At 43.2% G+C, this 22,750-nt stretch overlaps 1 protein-coding gene across 1 annotated transcript in view; it reads left to right on the top strand.

The window, feature by feature from the left end:
* ARMC4 (armadillo repeat containing 4) overlaps positions 1–22,750 on the top strand; it is a 160,183-nt gene that overhangs the window by 66,650 nt on the left and 70,783 nt on the right. The window contains 6 exon segments of the mRNA XM_030550281.1: positions 8,148–8,294; positions 8,530–8,739; positions 8,909–9,145; positions 12,683–12,793; positions 15,003–15,157; positions 22,299–22,541. Of these exon segments, the coding sequence (XP_030406141.1) occupies positions 8,148–8,294; positions 8,530–8,739; positions 8,909–9,145; positions 12,683–12,793; positions 15,003–15,157; positions 22,299–22,541 (1,103 nt within the window).

A 22,750-nucleotide genomic window follows, 5' to 3' on the forward strand; every position in this document is an offset into this window, starting at 1 on the left:
CCGGGGCGGGGATTTGGGGAAGGGGTCCAATGGGGCAGGGAGGGGGCAGAGTTGGGACGGAGACTTTGGGGGAAAGGGTTGAAATGGGGGCGGGGCGGGGCAGGGGTGGTCGGGGGGAGCGGGGGCGGGAGCACTCACCGGTGTCAGGAAAAGTTGGTGCCTATGATCTATAACCTGAGCTATGGTATTAAGATTATATACTTTGTAAAAAGACAACTGTTAGCCTTTTTGAACTCTCAGACCACAGTGTTTGCTGTAGTTTTGGGCTTTTCTGTTATTAGACAGGACAGCTATATATGTCAGAGGAAAAAAATCACTTCTCTAGGAAAGCTGCTGAAAATATTATGCAGTACTTTGGTATGGAATGTACTGTGTTCAGTAGGTTTACCTAATACTTAAAGTTAGGCACATGCTTAATTACCTTGTGGAATCAGAACCATAGTAATGATTAAACAAACAATCTGGCTTATTTTTAGAGAGACAAGGTGGGTGAGATTGTTACTCTGAAACATGGATTTTGGGATGCCCCTGTAATAACCTGCCTATTGTCCCCTTAGTCTGTCCTTGAGGTATACATTTCTGAGGTTGTTAAGGAAACACTGAAGGACACTGATATAACCTTCTGATAAGGTAATTGACACAGGCAGTTTTCTTTCCAAAACAAAATATCTTTTATTAAAGTGTAACTTTAGCGCCCTTGTGGCGAAGATGGAGTCTGCTGTGCAGGCAGCTCTCGCCAAGAGAAGGCGTGCGCAGGAATGCAGCAGGGAAAGTCCCTCCCACTCTAGGGTCACCTGTTCCAAACCCCCCAGAGTGAACACACACTGGAAAAGTATAATGAACGTAGGAAAAGAAAATATTTATTTACAGAGGGATGAAAGGAGAAAAATGGGGAAATATAGTGGGAGCGGTAAAACAGGGTTGCATTCAACTCAAGGCCCCACAGGCCCAGTGGTACAGTCTGAAAGGGCAGACACTGAGTAATATGTCTGCACACAAAGTTCAGGAGTCCTGGGCAAAGTTCCAGTCCAGTGAGTCTTGGGTGTCCTGGCTGTCTTTGGTGTCAGCAAACTTTCCCTAACAAACCCCTCCAGTGCCCTCTTGTGCTACTCTCTGCAAAGCCACAAAGAATGACAACCTCCCCACTTAACTAGCTAACAGCCTCCCTCCTTATTCCCAATGCAAAGTCACGAGCCCAGTACTCATAGCCCCATGCAGCTCTGGGCAGTAGTGATACTGGGTCCAGCTCTAGTTTGTCCTTCTCAGGTGATTCCTCGCTGGCACAGTGCTCCTCCTGGCTCCTGTCTTGGGGTGTCCCCAGTTGGTCACTCTGTCCCTCCTAGGTTTCAGGCAGGTTCTTAGCTGCTTCACTCTGTGAGGCCTGCTTGCTGCAGCCCTTCTGTCTGGAGCTCCTGACACACCCTGTTGCTCTCCCCCTTAGGCAAAAGATTTAAAGGGACCATGCTCTCTAAACCCCAAAGGGGTTACAAAAGTAACTAATAATCCCTAATACAGTATAATCTAAAAATCCTAAACAAAGCACAAAATCCCTGACACCAATCCCTTATTGCAAGTTAAAGAGCATTCAGACTACCATAACATATAATTTAAATCAGTGGTTCTCAAACTTTTTGTATTGGTGACCCCTTTCGAACACCAAGCCTCTGAGTGCGACCCCCCTTAGAAATTAAAAACACATTTTTGATATTTAACACTGTTAAATACTAAATTTAAACCCTATTGCTTAAAGTGAATTTACCTTTTCTCACTGCTTTTAAATTAAGACTAAAACACATTTTTATCAAATTAAATATAAGTGGAAAAGTTATTTTTAAGTAGAATTTTATTTTAATACTTGACAGCAAATAATGACCTGAAGCACCCAAAAATCAATGAGATGGATGATGCTGTTTATTTAACACAAGAAGTTTTATTCTTGGTGTTGTTTTAGAAAGGGCGCATCTGATGTCATCCTTCACATCACGCTGGTTTCGAGATGTCGTCTTTATTGTGAGAAGGCTGGAGAATCTACTGTTGCATTTGTAGGTAGTGGGAAATGGCAGAAGGATTCTCAGGGCCATTTCAGACACCAGTGAGTAGTCACTTGCAACTGAGCACCAGAACTGGTTTAGAGGCAGCTGTGTGAATTTTGCTTTCACTTCATCATCATTGATAATGTCAATAAACTGTTCCTGTACGTGAATATCGTCAGTAGGTAACTGCTCAGCTGTCACACTGAAAGGGTTCTTCACCAGGGAATGAAGTGCTTCTGGTAGCACTAGGAAGTAGTGTGAGAACTCTTCATGAAGGGCTCTCAAATGTTCACTGATCGCTGACTTGAGAGCACTCTCAATGTTAACTTCCTCCTCCTCGCTGAACGAGGATAGTGTCGGAAACATGCCATATCTGTCTGTGTCCAGCTTCCTGCACCACAGATCCAACTTCATCTGGAAGGCTTTGATTTCATTAGTCAGGGTCTATTAATGTTGAACATTTTCCCTGAAGTGACAGATTGAGATCATTAAGGCTACCAAAGATATCAACTAGGTATGCCAAGCAGAGAAGCCATTTCTTGTCACTGAACATTTTGTTCAGCTCTTGTTTCTGTTTTCGCAAGAGAAACCCTGCCATCTCTTCACAAAGTATAAAAAAGGTGCTTTAATGCACATCCCCTAGAAAGCCATCGGACTTGAGTGTGGAAAAGCAAAACTTCATATTTACCCCCCATTTCATTGCAGAGCTCTCGAAAGAGACGACTATTCAGCTCATGAGCTTTAATGTAGTTCATTGCTCGTATAACAACATCCACCACAGCATTAAGGCATATTGGCAATGTCTTTGCAGCTAGGACTTGACGATGGATTCCACAATGAGTGACAATCACATTAGGTGAGACACACTTTGCCTTCTGCTGAAAGCCAGACCGTGCACTCATCATTGCTGGAGCACCATGAAGATTTTTCCATTCAATGCCATTGCTTTTGAAAAAGGCATTCACCTTATTGAAAATGGCCTGTGCTGTTGTGGTTGTTGCAAGTTGTTCACAGAATAAGAACTCATCCTTAACATCCTTGGCATTAACATAGTGTACGAATGCTATCAGTTGTGTGCAGTGAGTAACATTAGTAGTTTCATCAAGTTGCAGGCTGAACATACTGAAAGCGGAATGTGTAATTTCGTGCACAACTCGTTTTTTGATATCTTCAGACATCTCACATATTCTGCATTTCCCAGTATCATTAGACATGGAAAGCATATTCAGTTTTTTGGCAGTATCATTGCCAACCATAAGTGCCACAGTATCTTCACATGCCGGCAGAATAAGCTCCTCACCAACTGTACGTGGCGTTTTGGTACAGGCAGTTCATAGGGACACAACATAAGAGGCCTCCACAGCTGAGGACGTTTGCTGTCAGAAACTTCCATCAGCATCAAGCCTAGCCTTCTTTGTTGCTTCTTCTCTGCATTTGAAAAAATCCATGTTTTGATTCTTATGCTCTGGATGTTTAGTTTCAAAATGTCGCTGCAGTTTGGATGGTTTCATTGACTTGGCAGACAAAAATTCACAGCAGATGACACATTGCGGTTTTTCAATTCCAGAGATGATGATACTGGTAAAACCGAGTTTAATGTAAGACTTGAGATACTTTCATTTTTTGGCGGTTTTAGCAAGTGGCCATTATTTTCAGGAGAAAATTTGCACTTGTGTGTCTGACTGTTAATTAATAAAGTACTTGTTCAGCTGCAACTCACACCCTCTAATGTTGTCTCAGTACAGGGCCAGCCATAGGAAAAATGGCACCCTGGGAAAACTTCTATTTGGCGCCCTTTCTTTGGAGGTGGAGCAGTCCTGGAGTGGAGTTGGGGGTGGAGCTGGGCTGGAGGAGCTTGGGGCTCTGAGGTCAGCACATGGTGATGATGGTGGCTCACAACCAGTGCCTGGCTGGGCTCACAGCGAGTGGTGGGGCTCAGGATTGACAACCCTGTGTGTGGCAGGGCTGGGAGTTAATTAACAACCTTGTGCCTGGCAGAGCTCCTGGCTGATAACCTTCAGCATGTTCTGGCTCTGCCTGACAACCCCAGTACAGGGGTCAGGGCTCACAGCATCCTGGATGCCCTAGCTCAGGGCTCACAGCCTCTCTGCTGGTTGGGGTGGGGACTCATAATCCTGCCTGGCAGTTGCAGTCGGGTCTCACAGCCCTGTGCATGCCTGGAGCTTGCAGCCCCATTCCTGGCCAGAGTTGGGGTCTGGGCTCGCAGCCGCATGGGGGGTCAGAGTCGATGCTCTCAGCCTCGTGTGGGGGTTGGAGTCAGGGCTCATGCCCCACGCCTGGCCGGAGCTCACAGCCCCGCTCCTGGCCAGGGTTGGGGTCGGGACTCGCAGCCACGCATCCTTGTTGGGGTTGGGGATCACAGCTCCACACTTGCCTGAAGCTTGCAGCCCCACTCCTGGCCAGAGTTGGGATCTGAGCTCACAGCCCCATAGGAGGTCGTAGTCAGGGCTCGCTGCTCCGCACCTGGCCAGAGCTCACAGCCTCGCTCCTGGCCAGGGTTGGGGTCGGGGCTTGCAACCACGCGTCCCTGTCGGGGCTCACAGCCCAGCGCAGGGGTTGGTGTCATGGCTCACAGCCTAGCGCAGGGGTAGGGGTCGGGGCTCCCAGCCCAGCTCAGGGGTCAGGGTCGGGGCTCACAGCCCAGCGCAGGGGTTGGGGTCAGGGCTCGCATCCCAGTGCAGGGGTCTGGGTCGGGACTTGCAGCCTGGAGCAGGGGTCAGGGTCGGGGCTCACAGCCCAGTGCAGGGGTCAGGGTTGGGGCTCACAGCCCAGCGCAGGGGTTGGGGTCGGGGCTCGCAGCTGCGTGCCAGGGTCAGGGCTCACAGCTGGGCACAGGGGTCAGGGTTGGGGCTCACAGCCCAGCGCAGGGGTCAGGGTTGGGGCTCGCAGCTGCGTGCCAGGGTCAGGGCTCACAGCCGGCACAGGGGTCAGGGTTGGGGCTCACAGCCCAGTGCAGGGGTCGTGGTTGGGGCTCACAGCTGCGTGCCAGGGTTGGGGCTCACAGCTGGGCACAGGGGTCAGGGTTGGGGCTCACAGCCCAGCGCAGGGGTTGGGGTCGGGGCTCGCAGCTGCGTGCCAGGGTCAGGGCTCACAGCTCGGCACAGGGGTCAGGGTTGGGGCTCACAGCCCAGCGCAGGGGTCAGGGTTGGGGCTCGCAGCTGCGTGCCAGGGTCAGGGCTCACAGCTGGGCACAGGGGTCAGGGTTGGGGCTCACAGCCCAGTGCAGGGGTCGTGGTCGGGGCTCGCAGCTGCGTGCTGGGGTCAGGGCTCACAGCCCAGCGCAGGGGTCAGTGTTGGGGCTCACAGCTGAGCACAGGGGTTGGGACTCACAACCCCCCACATAACTGGGTTGCGACCCCCAGTTTGAGAACCAATGGTTTAAATGATTCTGAGTGTAGCGCTTTCTTACAAGTGGTCAGTGGGAAGACTGAAAAAATTGGGTGTTTAGTCTGGAAAAGAGAAGACTGAGAGGGGACTTGATAACAGTTTTCAAGTACATATAAGGTTGTTACAAGGAGGAGGGAGAAAAATTGTTCTTAACCACTGAGGATAGGACAAGAAGCGATGGACTTAAATTGCAGCAAGGGAGGTTTAAGTTGAACATTAGGAAAAACTTCCTAACTGTCAGGGTGGTTAAGCACTGGAATAAATTGTCCAGGAAGGTTGTGGGATCTCTGTCATTGGAGATGTTTAAGGGCAGGTTAGACAAACACCTGTCAGAGATGGTCTAGATCAGGGGTAGGCAACCTATGGCATGCGTGCCGAAGGAGGCACGGGAGCTGATTTTCAGTGGCACTCACAGTGCCCGGGTCCTGGCCACCGGTCTGGGGGGCTCTGCATTTTAATTTAATTTTAAATGAAGCTTCTTAAACATTTTAAAAACTTTATTTACTTTACATACAACAATAGTTTAGTTATATATTATAGAGTTATAGAAAGAGACCTTCTTGTTGTCAGTAGCTATCGGTGTGGTGCGCTGCTCTTGTTTAATGATGTTAACAGTCGGCTGCGTGCATATCTTACTACACTTCTAAAAATGTTAAAATGTATTACTGGCACGTGAAATCTTAAATCAGAGTGAATAAATGAAGACTCGGCACACCACTTCTGAAAGGTTGCCGACCCCTGGTCTAGATAATACTTAGTCCTGCCATGAGTGCAGGGGACTGGACTAGATGACCTCTCGAGGTCCCTTCCGGTCCTATGATTCTATGAAATTGCTGACAGCAGTTCTTAAATAATACTTTAAGTATTATAGAAGTAAAATACAATAAAAATACAAACATTCCAAGCATACACATATTAAATACTGTGCCAAACTATACTATACTAAAAATTATATCAAAAACTGGCAAATTTACTCAGTACTGGGTTTACAATGGTGTAATGGCACCGGGCCCACACTCAGAAGGGGCCCCAATGCCTGGACCATTGATCTGCCCCCATCCCATCTGTCGCCCCACCCAAGGCCCTTCCTGCTGCTTGCTCCTCTCCACCTCAAGTGAAGTGTGGATGAGGCCTCAGGAGGGAAGAGGCCGAGCTGAGGCGGAGCCTCGATTGGGAGTGCAGGTGGAGTGGAGGGCGGGACTATGGTCCAGGTGCCGGAGCCCATAAAAGGTTAATCCCGTCCTGATCTTATTTTATAAATCCATTGGTATCCCTTTAAAATCTCTTTTGCTGCTTTGTAAATCTTTAATCACTGTTGCTGTTCAGTTAGCTTTGCTCCACTCCGGTTTTCTTTTCTCTCTCTGCAGCTGCTTTTCTGATTTCTTTCCAGCAGCTTTCTCTTTGCTGGCTTCCAATTCCCATCTTCTCCTGATTGAATCTCTCTCCAGTGCAGCTCTTCTTGTGCAAATTTGCCTGCTGTTAGCTGGCCTTTTATATGGCACTCTAATGTTCTCCTAATATACCTTTCTGAGAAATGTACATACCCCGTATCAACTATTACTTCAGAGTTCTGATTGACAACTCTGATCTTTAAAACAAGTTATGAGCTGTATGAATGGGGTCTGACCAGGTAGCTGCTCAGTTAACTAACCTCTCTGTCACCTGGTAGTGCACATGCTCAGTAGCCACTAATCTTGCACATGCTGACCTAAGTTCCCTGTAGATCTAGATGTTGGCCCAACTTTCGTAGAGTTCAAAAGGATGTTTGGATGTAGGGGTTTTATAGAGTCATAGATTTTAAGGTCACAAAGGATCATTGTGATCATCTAGTTTGATCTCTGATATAACACAGGCCATAGGACTTCCCTGAATTAATTCCTCCTTCCATCTAATAGAACTAGACTAGAGCAGATCTTTTAGAAAAACATCCAATCTTGATTTGAAAATTTCCAGTGATGGAGAATCCACCACAGCCTTTGGTAAATTGTTCCAATGGTTAATTAGCCTCAGTGTTAAAATATGTGCCTTATTTTTAGTCTGAATTTGTCTAGTTTCAACTTTCAGCCATTGGATTTTGTTGTACCTTTGTCTGATAGGCTGAAGAGCCTTCTATGATCAAATTTCTGTTCTCCAATGTAGGTACTTACTAGACTTTGATCAAATCACCCCTTAACCTGCTTTTTGATAAACTAAATAGATTGAGCTCCTGGAGTCTCTCTCTATATAAGGTATATTGTTTAATCCTTTAATCATTCTTGTGGCTCTTCTCTGAACCCTCTGCAATTTATCTACAGTGGACACCAGAACTGGAGATGATATTCCAGTAATGCTAGCACCAGTGACATATCCAGAGATAATATAACCTCCCTACTCCTATTCAGTATTTCCCTATATATACATTGAAGGTTGCATTTGCACTTTTAACCACTGCATTGCTCTCTAAGCTCATGTTCAGCTGATTAACTACCTTGACCTTCAGATTGTTCTATATCAGTGAACTGTCCGTTTAATTATTTACTACTCCCTCAATTTTTATATCATCTGCAGACTTTATTAGTAATAATTGTATGTTTTCATGAATGTCGCTGATACAAATGTTAAATAGTGAAGGGCCAAGAACTGATACATAAGGTCAGTTTCAGTATGTTTATTTAATAATAAGGTTGTGTTTTACCTGTAGCTATAATAATTTTTACATTATTTTAGGGAGGTAACCAGACAGCTACAGTAATTGCATTATGTTCAATGAGAGATTTTAACTTGGCTCAAGAAACTTGTCAACTGGCCATCAGAGATGTTGGAGGTCTTGAAGTACTAATTAATTTACTTGATACAGAAGAAATTAAATGTAAGGTAAGTAAATTTGTCTAAATAAATTGACCTTGTATATGCTAGCTAATATTAGAATGTTCTCCCCCTCCCCTCCCCTACACGTCCCATGGAATATATGGTATAAAGAAGTGTTGTTTAAAGGGTTCCATGTAAAAGAGAGAACATGTTAGATCACCTATTCTTTTAAATGATTGCTAGCTAAAATGATTATATATTCTTAAATAATGCCTCACATTTAATATCTTCCTCTGTTTAGATTGGTTCTTTAAAAATCCTGAAGGAAATTAGTCAGAATTCACAAATCAGACGTACAATTGCTGATTTTGGGGGCTTACAAATTATGGTGAAGATACTAGATTCCCCAGATAAGGATCTGAAATGTTTGGCAGCCGAAACAATTGCTAACGTTGCCAGGTTTAAAAGAGCACGAAGGACAGTAAGACAGTATGGCGGAATCAAGAGACTAGTAAGTAGATATTAAAATCAGCACATTTACTGTATTTATATATTTTTTTCCAATTTATAAGTCATTTGTTAGCCAGGAAAAAAAATAGTTGTAGATCATTAAAATGCAATATAATTACATTCTTCCTGATTAACAGTAAATACACTAAGAATTCTTTGGTTTTTGTCAGGTTGGGCTACTGGACTGTGTTCCATTGGGGTCAGCCAATCTGACTCCACGTCAGGAAAAAGATATTGAAGTAGCACGCTGTGGGGCTTTGGCGCTCTGGAGCTGTAGCAAAAGCACCAAAAATAAAGAAGCAATTCGTAGGGCTGGAGGCATTCCATTGCTGGCTCGGTTGCTAAAGTCCCCACATGCAAACATGTTAACACCTGTGGTGGGGACATTACAAGAGTGTGCATCCGAGGTAAGCCAAATAACTACTTAGGTTTTGTGTACACTTATGGCAGCATGCAGAGTACGGGCACTACATGTGTAGGTACAGCATTGCCAGGACAGGCAGGAAGCCTGTCTTAGCAGACTTGCTGTGCCGCTAACTGGGAGCCCACACCCCAACTCTGTGCCCCAATCCCCTGCCCCAGCCTTGAGCCCCCCCAACCCCAGAGCCCCATCCTGCACCCCAAACCGCTCATCCTCATCCCCATCCCAGAGCCTGCACCCTCATCCCAGAGCCCTCACCCCCCTGCACCCCAATCACCTGCCCCAGCACTGAGCCCCCCAAAACCCAAAGCCCCCTTGTTGCACCCAAACCCCTCATCCGTGGCCCCACCCCAGAGTCTGCACCCCCAGCCCAGAACCCTAACCCCCTCCCACACCCCAACTCCCTGCCTCAGCCAAGAGTCCCCTCCCACACCTAGGACCCCTCATTCCTGGCCCCACACCCCAGACCTCTGCCCCAGCCCTGAGCCCCTCCCACTCCCCAAACCCCTCATCCCCAGCTCCGTTGGGTCATGGGCATCAACACTTTTCTTCAACTGAGTCACCAGAAAAAAAGTTTGAAAACCGCTGCTCTATTCTATTTGCCTAAGCCATGCCTCATTGATACTGCTATTTACGCCTGCTGGGTGTTTGAAGTGTAAGTGCAGTGTAGACATACTTATAGTTTAACTAGTCTACTTCTAACTTTTTTAAACTGATGGCTCAAAGTCAACCTGGGCAACCTACCCTTTGGAAGAATGCTGTAGTACACTCTCTATTCCATCAAGTAGTTTGGTCCCATCTAAAGGGCAACATTGGACCAAGGAGAGTGAGTACTGTAGGTGTGCCTTATACAAGTTTTTTAATGAAGGTCATGGCTTATGAGGCTGTAAGGCCCAGTCATCACATCATATTTGTGCTGGAGGCCAGGAGTGATTTGTGAGAGAAATTATATGAAACTAATATAGTTCAAGATTTTCATTTTTGTAAATTTTTCATATTTGACAAAAATGTCTGTTTTTATTGCAAGAAATTTGAAAAGTGTATTTTCAAAAGTTGTCACAGCTACATCCTGGCCCAGTAGTATACTTAAATGGCAGAAAGCTGAATTGGAAACACAAAATTCTTAGGGAGGAAAATGTGGGAATTCAAAATATGTATAAGGCTACTAGTGAATCAGTGGACAGGAGGCTGATCCCATCACAACACAAGTTAAATAGTTTATATTATTCATGCGCTTTATACAAAACAGCATCTTGGCAGTCTCAGAAGGAGTAAAGGAAAGTGTATGATTTCCATCAAAATTTCCATTACAGATTGTACTGTCTTGATGTATCCAGGTTTTATAACTGCCAAACTTTGAGCTGTTTTGGTGTGGGTTTAAAATGTCTGTCTAAATAAAATATGGCCAGGAAGATTGCTCTAATGGTCAGAACTTAATAATATGCATTTTACAACTTTAAAATTACTTTTCTTTCTTTAAAAAAAATGGGCTGGATTCTGCTCTCGGGTACATTGGTGCAACCCCACTTAGTGTATTTCAGTGCCATTTTACTAGTGTACCTGAGAGCATAATTTGGTCCTGTGTTTAAGCAGAGTAAGTATCTTATTTAAACCAGTGAAAGCCAGGAAATTCAAAGTAAGGACTGTGACACCCTGGTTTTAATTCACATTGTAGTTCCTAACTTTGAATTTCCTGACTTTTGTCACTTTTCAGACCTTAATATTTAAAAATAGTGGTTTACATTTAAAGTGGAAAAGGTATTTTAGCTCTATATAGTAATATGGAACTATATAGAGAATTGCTATTATAATAAGCACAGATTTCTTACAAGCATACTATTAAAATGATACACAAAAACTACATTAGTAGATCATTAAAGTTGCAAAGTCATGAGCACATGGTTTCATATTATTTTTTTCTACAGGAATTCAGTGCACAGTTGATGGAAAGTGCTCAATTATTCAGCAGCTATTCAATATTTAGTTTTATTCTCATTGTTCATTGTATGGCCTTAGGCCTTATATACTGCACACTGTTCAAACACTGCTGTGAAGACAAAATTATTACTTTCCTCATGGTCTTAGAACTATAATATCTGAGTGCTTCACAAATATTAATTATTTTTTCTTCATAAATTCCCTGTGAGGTGAGGAGGTGGTATTATCGCTATTTTACAAAGGGGAGTGGAAACACAGCTATATTAAGATCAAAGGTATCCACTAATTATGGGTGCCCAATTTGGGACATGTATGATCCAATTTTTCTGAGTACTTACCAATATATAGCACTTACATGTGCAGAGCTTAGTTCTCATTGACTTCACTTTCCATTTGTGAGTGCTCTGCAAATCAGACCCCAGATTATTAAATTGGACGCCCAGAAAATGAGAAATATACACAATTAGTGACCATCTCTGAAAAGTTTGGTTTCAGTGATGTGGCAGAGGTGGGAATAGAATCCAATTCTCCAGGGCAGGATTCAGCTGCTTTTACCATGAGAACCTCCTTTTTCTTTCTATAACCCCATTTCACTTTCTACATACTTTCCAAATTATGCAATATATGTGGCAGGAGTCCTATGGAAAACAGCCTCCTTCACTACTCAACCCTGGTCCATTTTGTGCACTTCATGAGGCAAGGGTGCTGTGGAAAAATAGTATATGATCTTGTAATTAAAGACTGTATTATAATGCTAAGCACAAAGGGGCCAAACTAAGGAACCTCTCTGAAAAAAGGCCACTGCTCTGCCACATTTCAAGTCCCTGCTCTACAGCATGAGAGCACTAGATATTTTCAAAGAAAGGTTGCGAGAATGTTTTAACATGGGCAAAACAGCTTATTTGCCCCTAGCCTTTTCTTGGGAATAGCTGAACCATTTTGGTTGAAATAAAAAAATGAAAAAAAAAAAAAGAAAAAGAAAAAAGCCAGGAGCTCCTTGCAGCCAAACAGTTAAAGTTTGGCAAAGTTATAAGCAAGTGAAAACAGGGTCTTATAATGGTAAGTGTTGGGCAGTCTTCACATAGGCAGGGCAACCAGCCTCACTTATAAGAAGGGAAACAATAGCTCTATTCTTATGTGATTTTGTTACATAAAAAAAAATCACACAGAAAAGAGCCTTGAAAATTATTTGACTTAAACAGGAATAAACTATTTTGAAGTAAATCTCTTGAGTGTCTTCCAGAGCCATGGAAGTTTGACAACATGTATTTATGACTGTTTTGGGATGGGGCAAGGGTTGTTATAGCCCCATGGCTAAGTCTACACGACCCCGCTGGATTTCAGAGTAGTGCAGCCTAGTGTCCAGAGTCAATAGAGCCACCCCCTGATCAGGGCTGTGCAGCCTAGCGGCCAGAGAGTTAGTCAGACTGGTGACTCATGCTTAAACTCGTATGCTTAAAGTTAATCACAGGCACAAATCTTTGCAGGATTAGGAGCTACATTAATAGTGCAGTAGGTTTTAGGATGACAACAATCTTATTTATTTGCTGATATATGTAACTAAAAATGTAACTTGCATTCATAGCCAAGTTACAGACTTGCAATCAAGACAGAGAGGATGATTGAAAACCTTGTGAAAAATCTGAGTGGTGAAAATGAGGAACTTCAGATGCATTGTGCCAGTGCTATCTTTAAGGTAAATGTGTGGTTTTAATTATCAGATCATTTAATGATAGTATTTCTGTTTGTTTTCATGCAGTACATTCTATAAAGATCTCTTATATATGTGGTATAGTAAAGTTCTACTTGAAGAAAATATGGGTGGTTCTGTGGTTTAAATTTCCTGAGTTTTTTCTATTGTACATCTAAAGAGATTTATCTGTAATGTAATGATTAATTATTTTATCCCTAAAAATAATCATAGTATGCTGATATGTCACAATTCTGCTCTGACATACGGTTGCAAGGTGTCCAGCACAGCCAACTGGGCCTTTAAAATTCCGGTTGGTGGAGCAGCAGGGACCCGTGGCTAAGGCAAGTTACCTGCCTGCCCTAACTCCACGTGGCTCCCTAGAAGCAGCCACCAGGTCCTTGCAGCCCCTTGGTGCATGGGTGGCCAGGAAGGCTCTGCGCACTGCCCCCGCATCGAGTGTCGGCTCTGCAGCTCCCATTTGGCCAGGAACCACGATCCATGGGAGCTGTGGGAGTGGAGCCTGCCTGCATGATGGCAGTGTGCAGAGCCCCCGCCTGCCTATGTGCCTAGGGGCTGCAGGACCTGGCGGAGGCTTCCTGAGAGCTGCAGTAAGCTCTGCCGAGACCCTGCACCTCCTCACATACGCCAGCCCCTGGTCCTGAGCTCCCTCCTGAACTCTAACCCTCTGCCCCAGTCCGGAGTCCCATCCTGCACCCAAACTCCCTCCCAGAGCCCACATCCCTGCAATACCCCAACACCCTACCCCAGCCCACTCCTGCACCCCAAACTCCTCATCCCCAGTCCCACCCTAGAGCCCACACCCCCAGGTGGAGCCCACACCCCCTCCCACACTCTGAACTCCCTGAACCAGCCTGGAGCACTCTACTGCACCCTGAACCCCTCATTTCTGGCCCCACCTGGAGTCTGCACCCCCAGCCCAGAGCCCACCTACTTTTCTCAAACATTTGAGATTATGATTTCATGACCTGTTTGCATTTCAAAATTGTCACTTTCTAAAATAGTTGGATTTTCTAACAGCTGGCTGTTATTTTGTCATATTAAGTAAGATGATGATGTAGCAGGAAACAGACTCAAATTCTGTAACTGGTTCTGTATCTGGGGTCCCCTGTGCCCCTGCAGAACCCTCTGATATCAGATTCAGCCTGTGCAGAGCCAGCTGCAGTTTTGAGGCCTAAATGGATGTATCTTAATAATATTGGTGTAGTGTTAACCTCAAGTTTTATACATATCAGGTACAAAACCCATAGACAATGTTTGCATCTAGAATTTGAGCACTCAGTACTGATTGATTTCAGTAAGAATTGTGTGCATTCAATGCCCTGTAGGATCAGATCCCTCAAAAGCAATTAAAATAGCAATGGTGTAATTATGGCTGAGAAGGTAGTTTTCATTCTAAGCTTCTGTTTTCAATACTTTATATCTTCCCTGATAATGATTTTCTGAGTTGAAAGATTTTCTATTTGTCTTAAGATAAATATTAATTTTTGTGGGGGAGGGTAAAGTAAAAAATATCCATTCATCATAGGAGTGTTTTAAAAAACTGTTTTTCATCATTTATGAAACATTTTCAGATTTTGTTCCTTGCCAGGCTTAAAATGGCTTAATGGTTTGGAATTAAAATTCCAAACTTTGCCTGTATAGTAATAAAAAATGTGTGGTATGTAGTAATGAGGAATAAATGCTTTTTAAGTATGAACAACTGATTAATGAAAAATAGCATATGTTGAGTGTTTTATTTTTGTTTGCAATTAAGGGCCAGTTTTTTAGAACTGGAAGCCTGAAATCTACAGACAAAAATATACATAACAACATGCATTTGTAATTGCATATACAGTAGTTCACTGCACTAGTCTTTTGTGTGCACACATACCCATTTGCAATTTGCTTGCACAGTTGTGTTAACTGCACACGTTTTCTGTGTATGTGTTTTGTGCAAGGACCTGTTCCTTTGTTTTCTGGACATTTGTCTGAACTATTCTCTATTGTTATGTACAGTTCTGAACCCTCATTCCTTTATTAATTTGGTAATATGAATTTAATTAAAAAATATATTTTGAAAATATTTTAGTAAATAAAATAATTACATAAAGTTCCCTATCAGTTGGTATCAGTCACTGTGATAATACACCAGACTTCCTGGGCCGTTGATTTATACATTTTAAATATTCTGTATATTTATTTTGTTGTGTAGTGTGCAGAAGATGAGGAGACACGTGACCTAGTTAGGCATCATGGAGGCCTACAACCACTTGCTATTCTGCTCAGTAACTCTGAAAATAAAGAACTATTAGCAGCAGTGACAGGAGCAATCTGGAAGTGTGCAATCAGCAGAGAAAATGTGACCAAGTATGAGTAACAACTTAATTTTATCAAATATATGTATTCTATTAGTATCTTTTTTATTTTATGGGCTCATTTTGTCTTAAACATGGGTACATAGTAACATCACTAAAGCAACCTTTATTTGCCCCCATATTCTAACTGGTGTTGGCCCAACTATAACCACTTGGGCAAATTATTACTATTTACAGCATAAATAATCTATATTTATGGGTGATCTGCAATTGCCATTGCCAGATCAGAAGGGTGTGCACACAAATGCATGGGCTTATGCCCTGACTTCTAAGGCATCTCCTCCCACCCTGAACCTAAGGGCAGCAGTTCCCATCGTCGCAGAGGGTTTGTGAAGTGGCCTGTCCATGGGTTTTGTGGGTTCCCCACAATTTACCCAAGCCTTTTAATTTTCTGTTATGCATCATTTATTTCTTCCTTTTCTATTGATATTTTTGAAATTGTTTGGCTGTTTCTTTGTTGTCTTGTGCTGTTAATATATTTTCTCTTGGAGAAACATTACCCTATTCAAGAGGAACAAAGACCTAGGAAGATTTCCCTAGGAGGCTAGCTATGCTAATTGCATTGTTATTGTAATACACACCAAGTTCTGAAGATCATCTTTCGAGAAAATAATCCTAACCCTTCTGCCTGAACTTCAAAGATTCTGTTATTTTTCACAAACAAAGAAACATACAAACAAAAACAGATGCACAGCAAAATTCTTTATGTACTTAGTCCCTGGAAAGTAGTGAGCACCCTTTACTTGTATGGACTTCAGTAGAAACCTTCTCAGCTGTAGGGAAGCAGAAAGAACAACTCTGAAGAAAGAGAACAGTAAGAATTGATATGAAGAGATACATAGGCTACAATGTCAATCAAAGTAAGTACTGTAGTATAATTATCAGATAAGACACAGGTTAGATTCAGCCTGATGTATCTTGTTCTTGTTGCCATGTTGTATTCTGGAAAGTTTATGAAAGAAAAATAATGCTTCTTCTTCGAATGATTGCCCATGGCCATGTCACTGTAGATGTGTGCATGCCTCATGCACTGTTGTTGAAGATTTTTCCCATTAGGGCAGTGTGGGTACCCTCTGGTGCTTTGCACCACTGCATGCAAGTATAAAGGGCCACACTGCCCCCAACCACCTCAGTTCCTTTCTACACCAGTGATGGTATTTGGAGCTGTGGCAAGTCTTCCATCTCTTCTTGTATATATGATACCTGTCATGTTAGTTAAGCCTAAAGTGGTGTATTTTGTAAATAGTTAGTTACTAAAGTACGTTTAGTTTAGTTCTTTGTGAAGCTTAGTCTCTGGTGCCTGTTTGGGTAACAGGCCCGGTACCAGATTTGTATTGCATTCTCCCAGTTTCAAGGCCTGTTAGTCCTGTGGCAAACTTATGCCAGTGAGCGACCCTCACCCCAGCTGCTTTAAATGTCTGGGGGAAGTGAATGTAGGTGACAAATATCACATTTGTAGAGGATTCAAACTTTATCCTAAAAAGGACAGAGCTGCCAGGCTCAAGTGCTTACTCCTAGATCCTGTGCTTCGCCTTCCACTGGAACCGTGCCAGTTGGAACAGGTACTGAGCATGTCTGAGTCTGTCAGGAGTGCTCTGCCCGTTCTAGCTGCGTCTATAAGCAGACGGTCCTCACTGTTACCAAAGAAAAGACTTCATAAGTCCTCGAAGGACTCAGTATTGTGGGCCTTTGAAATCTGCAGGCAAGGCATCAATTGGAGGCAAGGACACTGAGGGCATGTGAAGAAGAGGCACCACCTAGATAAAGCCTGCATGCAAAGAGGAATTGTTGACTCTGAAGTCCAGGAAGGGCCCACTAAGACCAATCCCAGGACTGGTGCAGCTTGCAGCACCACAGAGTCAGGAGCCTTTGCTGGTGTTGTCTACATGTGAAGTGTTCAAGGCAGCTCAGGAACTACTGAACTTGTCGGCATTGGATTCACCCACGATGTAGGATTCCTGCCTGTTACTGGGATCAGATGTGTTAGATCCTTTGATGCCATGTCCAGCCCTGGTGCACCATTCAGTACTGGTGGATGCTACTGTTGCTGTGTCTCAGCGATTTCCAATGATTCGAGGAGGAAGCTTGCGGTGATTTCTCTAGTGCCTCCATCACCTGACTTGCAGCCAATCTCCCTGATAACTGATGGGGGTCAGCTCCCTTGTGGCCAGAGGAAACAGACTCACCTTCCTCACTGGACTCTGAGATTGGCTTCTACGCTTCCAGAACTGAGCACCCCCGGCACCCCAGTTGGGTGCATATCCACCATGGTTCAGATCCCAATCCAATGACCAATGGCCAGCATCTTTGTGGGTGTCACCTCCATATCAATGGCCCTTTTAGAGTCCTTGGGGTTTCTCCCATGCTCTATGACATGCCCACTCCCTTCCTACCCTCCCACATTGAGTAGGCCCCAGGACACTTGCAACAGGGGTACCATTCCCCCCTCTCTGGGTATTGGGACCATTACCAGAGAAGGAGAGTTGCTTACTTGGGACTGTCCTGTGCAAAAGTTGGATGAGGGACCTCCTCAACAGCCAGTAGCCTCTTAGTCTTTACCATTATTTCTATCCTCCCTTCTTGCCCCCCTTCCTCCTCTTCAGGGACCACTCTCACAAGAATGTGCTACTACAGGAGGTCCAATCTCTCTTCCTAATAGGGGCTATAGAAGAAGTTCCCTGGTCTTTCCAAGGAAAGGGATTTTATTCCCAATACTTCCTAATCCCAAAGGCAAAGGGGGGGGGAGGTTTCAGGTCTATTTAAGATCTAAGACAACTAAACAATTTTCTGAAGAAAACCAAATTCCGAATGGTTACTTTTGCGTCTCTTATACCCTCTTTAAAGACTGGGGACCGGTATGCTGCTCTTTATTTAATGGATGCTTACTTCCATGTGGCAATTCATTGGAGCCACAGAAGGTTCCTCAGATTCATGGTCAATGAATCCCACTATCAATTCACAGTTCTGCTTTTCAGTGTCTCAGCAGCTCCTCGCATGTTCAAACAATGCATGCTGGTAGTAGAGGCATCCCTGCGAAGGTCGGAAATACATGTTCTCCCTTATCTGTATGACTGGCTAGTGAGAGGACGATCCAGGTCTCAAGTACTCTCCAGTGGATTCTGCACTGACCAGTAACAGTGCCACATGAAAGCAAAAGAACTGCAGCTGGCATACTAGAAGACAAGGGAGGCCAACAGTCAATCTGAGCCAAGCTGCGCACAAGCTGCTTTTACAAAGAGCTGCATGCCATACTTGGAGGACACTCCATCACCACCCTTCACACCATCATTGATACCCCTGAGGAGCCTGAGTCACAGGCTCCTGTCATGAACAGCGAGGGCACGGAGGAGTTGGAGAAGGGTGGAGGACATGCTACTCAGAAATCCAGCTATCCTGTAAGCCAGGACCTCTTTCAGATTCCATCACATTCCAGTCGGTTTCTGGAGCACAGACAAGCTGAATGAAGGGGAAGGAAACCTGAGTAAGTGATTTCCCATTACAGGGATGGCACCCCCAATTTAGCAGGACACAGCTATTGACTTTTCATTAATGTACTTGTACTACAAAAGGTAGCGGTACAACAGAGATAGGTAGAGTTGTTATCTGCTTTTCGTTCCCTTATAGAGTTAGGCAGGGGTGGCCATGTTTATGTACACAAGCATGTCCCTTGAATCCTCCTGAGAGGTTTTGATGAAATTTTCATGGAGATATTCTGCAATTCTTTTCCAAAGATTTGCAGGGATCATTAATCATATTTACGAGCCATACTTGATGGGGACCACATCCTGAAAGAAGTCTTTCCTGCACCCTCTCTTCTGGCCTTCAAACAACCTCCGAGCCTCACCAAACTCATCTTCAGAAGCTAGCTCCCACAGACCAGGAAAGCATTGAAAGCAAAACCAGACCTGCCATAAGAACAGATGCAAAAACCATGGACATATCTCCACTATTATGATAATAAATACCCCCCACAACACACCTTTCAACATCCATGGATCTTACACATTCCTATCACAACATGTGGTGTAATTCACTGCACTATATGACCCATAACAACTCTGGCGGTGAAACCAGATAATCACTATGAATGAACTCACACAGAAAAATGATAAAAGAGAATATTATCTCAGGGTGAACACTTTTCAAAAGTGATCATTCCATATCTGACCTCTCAGTCCTCATCCTCAAAGGAAATCTGCACAACACCTTCAAAAGACAAGCATGAGAGCTTCTGTTCATAACTTTGCTAGACACTAAAAATCAAGAACTTAATAAAGACACTGGATTTATATTTTATTACAATAATCTGTAATCCACTAACACCCCCCCCCCTTTTTTTGTTCTATAACTGCAGACATATTAACTGGGCACTCCATCTTGAATGGTCTCTTACAAAATGTGTTAACTACTTAAACTAAACAATCTGTTCCAGCTTGTATTTAGCTGTGACACTCTGAGTATCTTTCCCAGACCTGAAGAAGAGCTGTGCATAAGCGTGAAAGCTTGTCTCTTTCAGCAAAATAAGTAGGTCCCATAAAAGATATTACTTTACGCACCGTATGTCTCTAACTTTGTTGGACCAACACAGCTACAAAAACACTGTAAACTGTTGTATTAATGTCATATGTTCTATACCTATCACTCTTCTTAATACTTTCATAATTTAAAAAATGAAAAAGCTTTTAAAAGTCTCAGAGACCTGTTTGGTTTTTTTGCTGTACATCCTAACTTGCAAACAGATTCACATAGTTGGACACTTGCACTCTTGCAGCGCCCCACTGTAGTCAGTGGAGTTGTGTGCAAGTTCAACATTCCACCAGTATGGATTAGCTTGCAGGATCATGGCCTTATGTTATAAACTCCTTGAGACAGCTTCATGTCCTGTATAATGTTTAGAGGCTTCTCAGCACTCAACAAATAATATACAATAAAAAACGGTTGCCTACCTCTCTGTAACTGTTGTTCTTCAAGATGTGTTGCACATGTTCATTCTACTGTGTATGTGTGCCTTATGCACAGTTGTTGAAGATTTCCCCCTCAGCAGTACCCATCAAGGCAGAATGAGCACCCTCTGGAGCCTCCCGTCACTGCACATGGGTGTAAAGGGATGTGCTGCCCCCAACTCCTCACAGTTTCTTCCTACCAGAAAGACTCTGATAGGGTGGAGAAACAGGGTAGATCATGGAATGGACATGTGCAATACACTGCACAGAATGATGAGTTCTAAATTAGCTATTCCATTGAAGAAAGAGGTATTGGAGCCATTGTGCTGAAAATGTCTGCTGAATGTGCAGAATGTTAGAATGTTAGAAACCATTAGAAAGGGATAGATAGTAAAACAGAAAATATCTTAATGGCACATATATATATGGTACATTCATACCTCAAATACTGTGTGCAGTTGTAGTCGCCCCATCTCAAAAATATATATATATTAAAATTGGAAAAGGTGCAGAGAAGGGCAGAGAAAATGATTAATGGGATGGAATAGCCTCCACATAAAGAAAGATTAAAAAGACTTGGATTGTTCATCTTGGAAAAGAGACTGATATAAGAAGGGGGGATATAATAAAGGTCTGTAAATCATGAATGGTGTGGAGAAAGTGTATTGGGAAGTGTTATTTCTTCACATAACACAAGACTCAGGGGTCACTCAATGAAATTAATAGATGGCTGGTTTAAAACAGAAGGAAGTACTTCCCACACAATGCACAGTCAACTCGTTACCATGTGATGTTATGAATGCCAAAAGTATAGCTGGGTTAAAAAAGAATTATATGAGTTTCTGGATGATAGGTTGATCAATGATTATTAGCCAAGATGGTCATGTATGCAACCCCATGCTCTGGGTATCCCTAAATCTCCATCTGCCAGAAGCATCTGGCACTGGCCACTGTCAGATACAGGATACTGGGCTAGATGGATCATTGGTCTGACACAGTATGGTCATTCTTCTGTTCTTACACAGGGAAATACAGATAAGCCCTTACAGAGCCAAACAATATTCATATTCAGAGAACCTATAACCTGGACCTGAGCTAGGAACAAACGTTTCCAGGGCATGCATACAAAATAATGACATTCATTTCAGTGTATATGAGATCCTTTCGATGTGTAGAGCTGACATAGGGGCTCTTTTGGTACTTGCCCTCCCTGCTGCTGGCATAGCAGAAAAAAGGCATTTTCAGCCTCCTGTGGCCAGTGCAGCTCGGTGTAAATTAGAGTAGGGCCAGTCTGCAGGAAAATCATGAGATTAAACTTTAAGCCACCTTTGCATACATGCCCCTGACCTGTGCTTATCTGTCTGCCCATGTCGGGCCCAAGAATTTTAACTTTAACCTAGAAATTAAATTAACATAGTATAAAATAAATAAGTAGATAAAGTGTGAACACAAGCACTAGACTCATGTGATCATACTGCAGCAAAATCCCAAACCAGTCATCTCCAGCATTACCCAATAAAATAAAAATAAGTAAACTTTATTTTTGATGGTGAGTGGTTAATTTGGGAATAAATGGTTATTGTTTTTTCTTTTTAAAAAAACTATTAATTGAAATAAAAAATATTAAAAAGTCATAGAAGTTAGGGTTGGAAGAGACCTCAGGAAGTCATCTAGTTCAACCCCCTGCTCAAAGCAGGACCAACCCCAACTAAATCATCCCAGACAGGGTTTTGTCAAGCCAGGCCTTAAAAACCTCTAAGGATGGAGATTCCACCACCTCCCTAGGTAACCCATTCCAGTGCTTCACCACCCTCCTTGTGAAATAGTTTTTCCTAATATCCAACCTAGACCTCCCCCACTGCAATTTGAGACCATTGCTCCTAGTTCTGTCATCTGCCACCACTCAGAACAGCCTAGCTCCATCCTCTTTGGAACTCCCCTTCAGGTAGCTGAAGGCTGCTATCAAATCCCTCCTCAATCTTCTCTTCTGCAGACTAAATAAGCCCAGTTCCCTCAGCCACTTCTCACTGTACTATTTCATTGTACATTACAGTTCCAATAACTATTTTTGAATGAATAACACATGCAGTTGTTTGTTTAGCAACACGATTTGTTTATAAAATGAAAACATTGTCTTGTAACCTTAATACAATGGAAATAATGTTTTTGTTTTTTATTCTTAACATTTAGATTTCGAGAATACAAAGCCATTGAAACTTTGGTAGTACTACTAACTGATCAACCTGAAGAAGTCCTTGTGAATGTGGTTGGAGCATTAGGGGAATGTTGTCAGGAGCCGGCAAATAGAGCTATTATCCGAAAATGTGGTGGCATCCCACCCCTAGTTAATTTACTTACTGGAACCAATAAGGCACTTCTTGTGAATGTCACGAAAGCAGTGGGAGCTTGTGCAACAGAACCTGAAAATATGATGTAAGTTGCTCATCTTCATTCTAAATGGTTCATGTAAATGAAAAATACTGGCAGTTGTGATGGCTAAACATTAGACATTCTAACATGAATATAGATAAGGTTGTTATGTGAAATGAAAAAAGGAGAGATTTATTTGCCATCAATTCTGCATTTAAATCACAGAATAGTTAATTTTTATATTGTCCCATTGTACCAAATATGTGATGTAT

Source organism: Gopherus evgoodei, chromosome 2 (genome assembly GCF_007399415.2).
Source record: "Gopherus evgoodei ecotype Sinaloan lineage chromosome 2, rGopEvg1_v1.p, whole genome shotgun sequence".
NCBI classification, from domain to species: domain Eukaryota; kingdom Metazoa; phylum Chordata; order Testudines; family Testudinidae; genus Gopherus; species Gopherus evgoodei.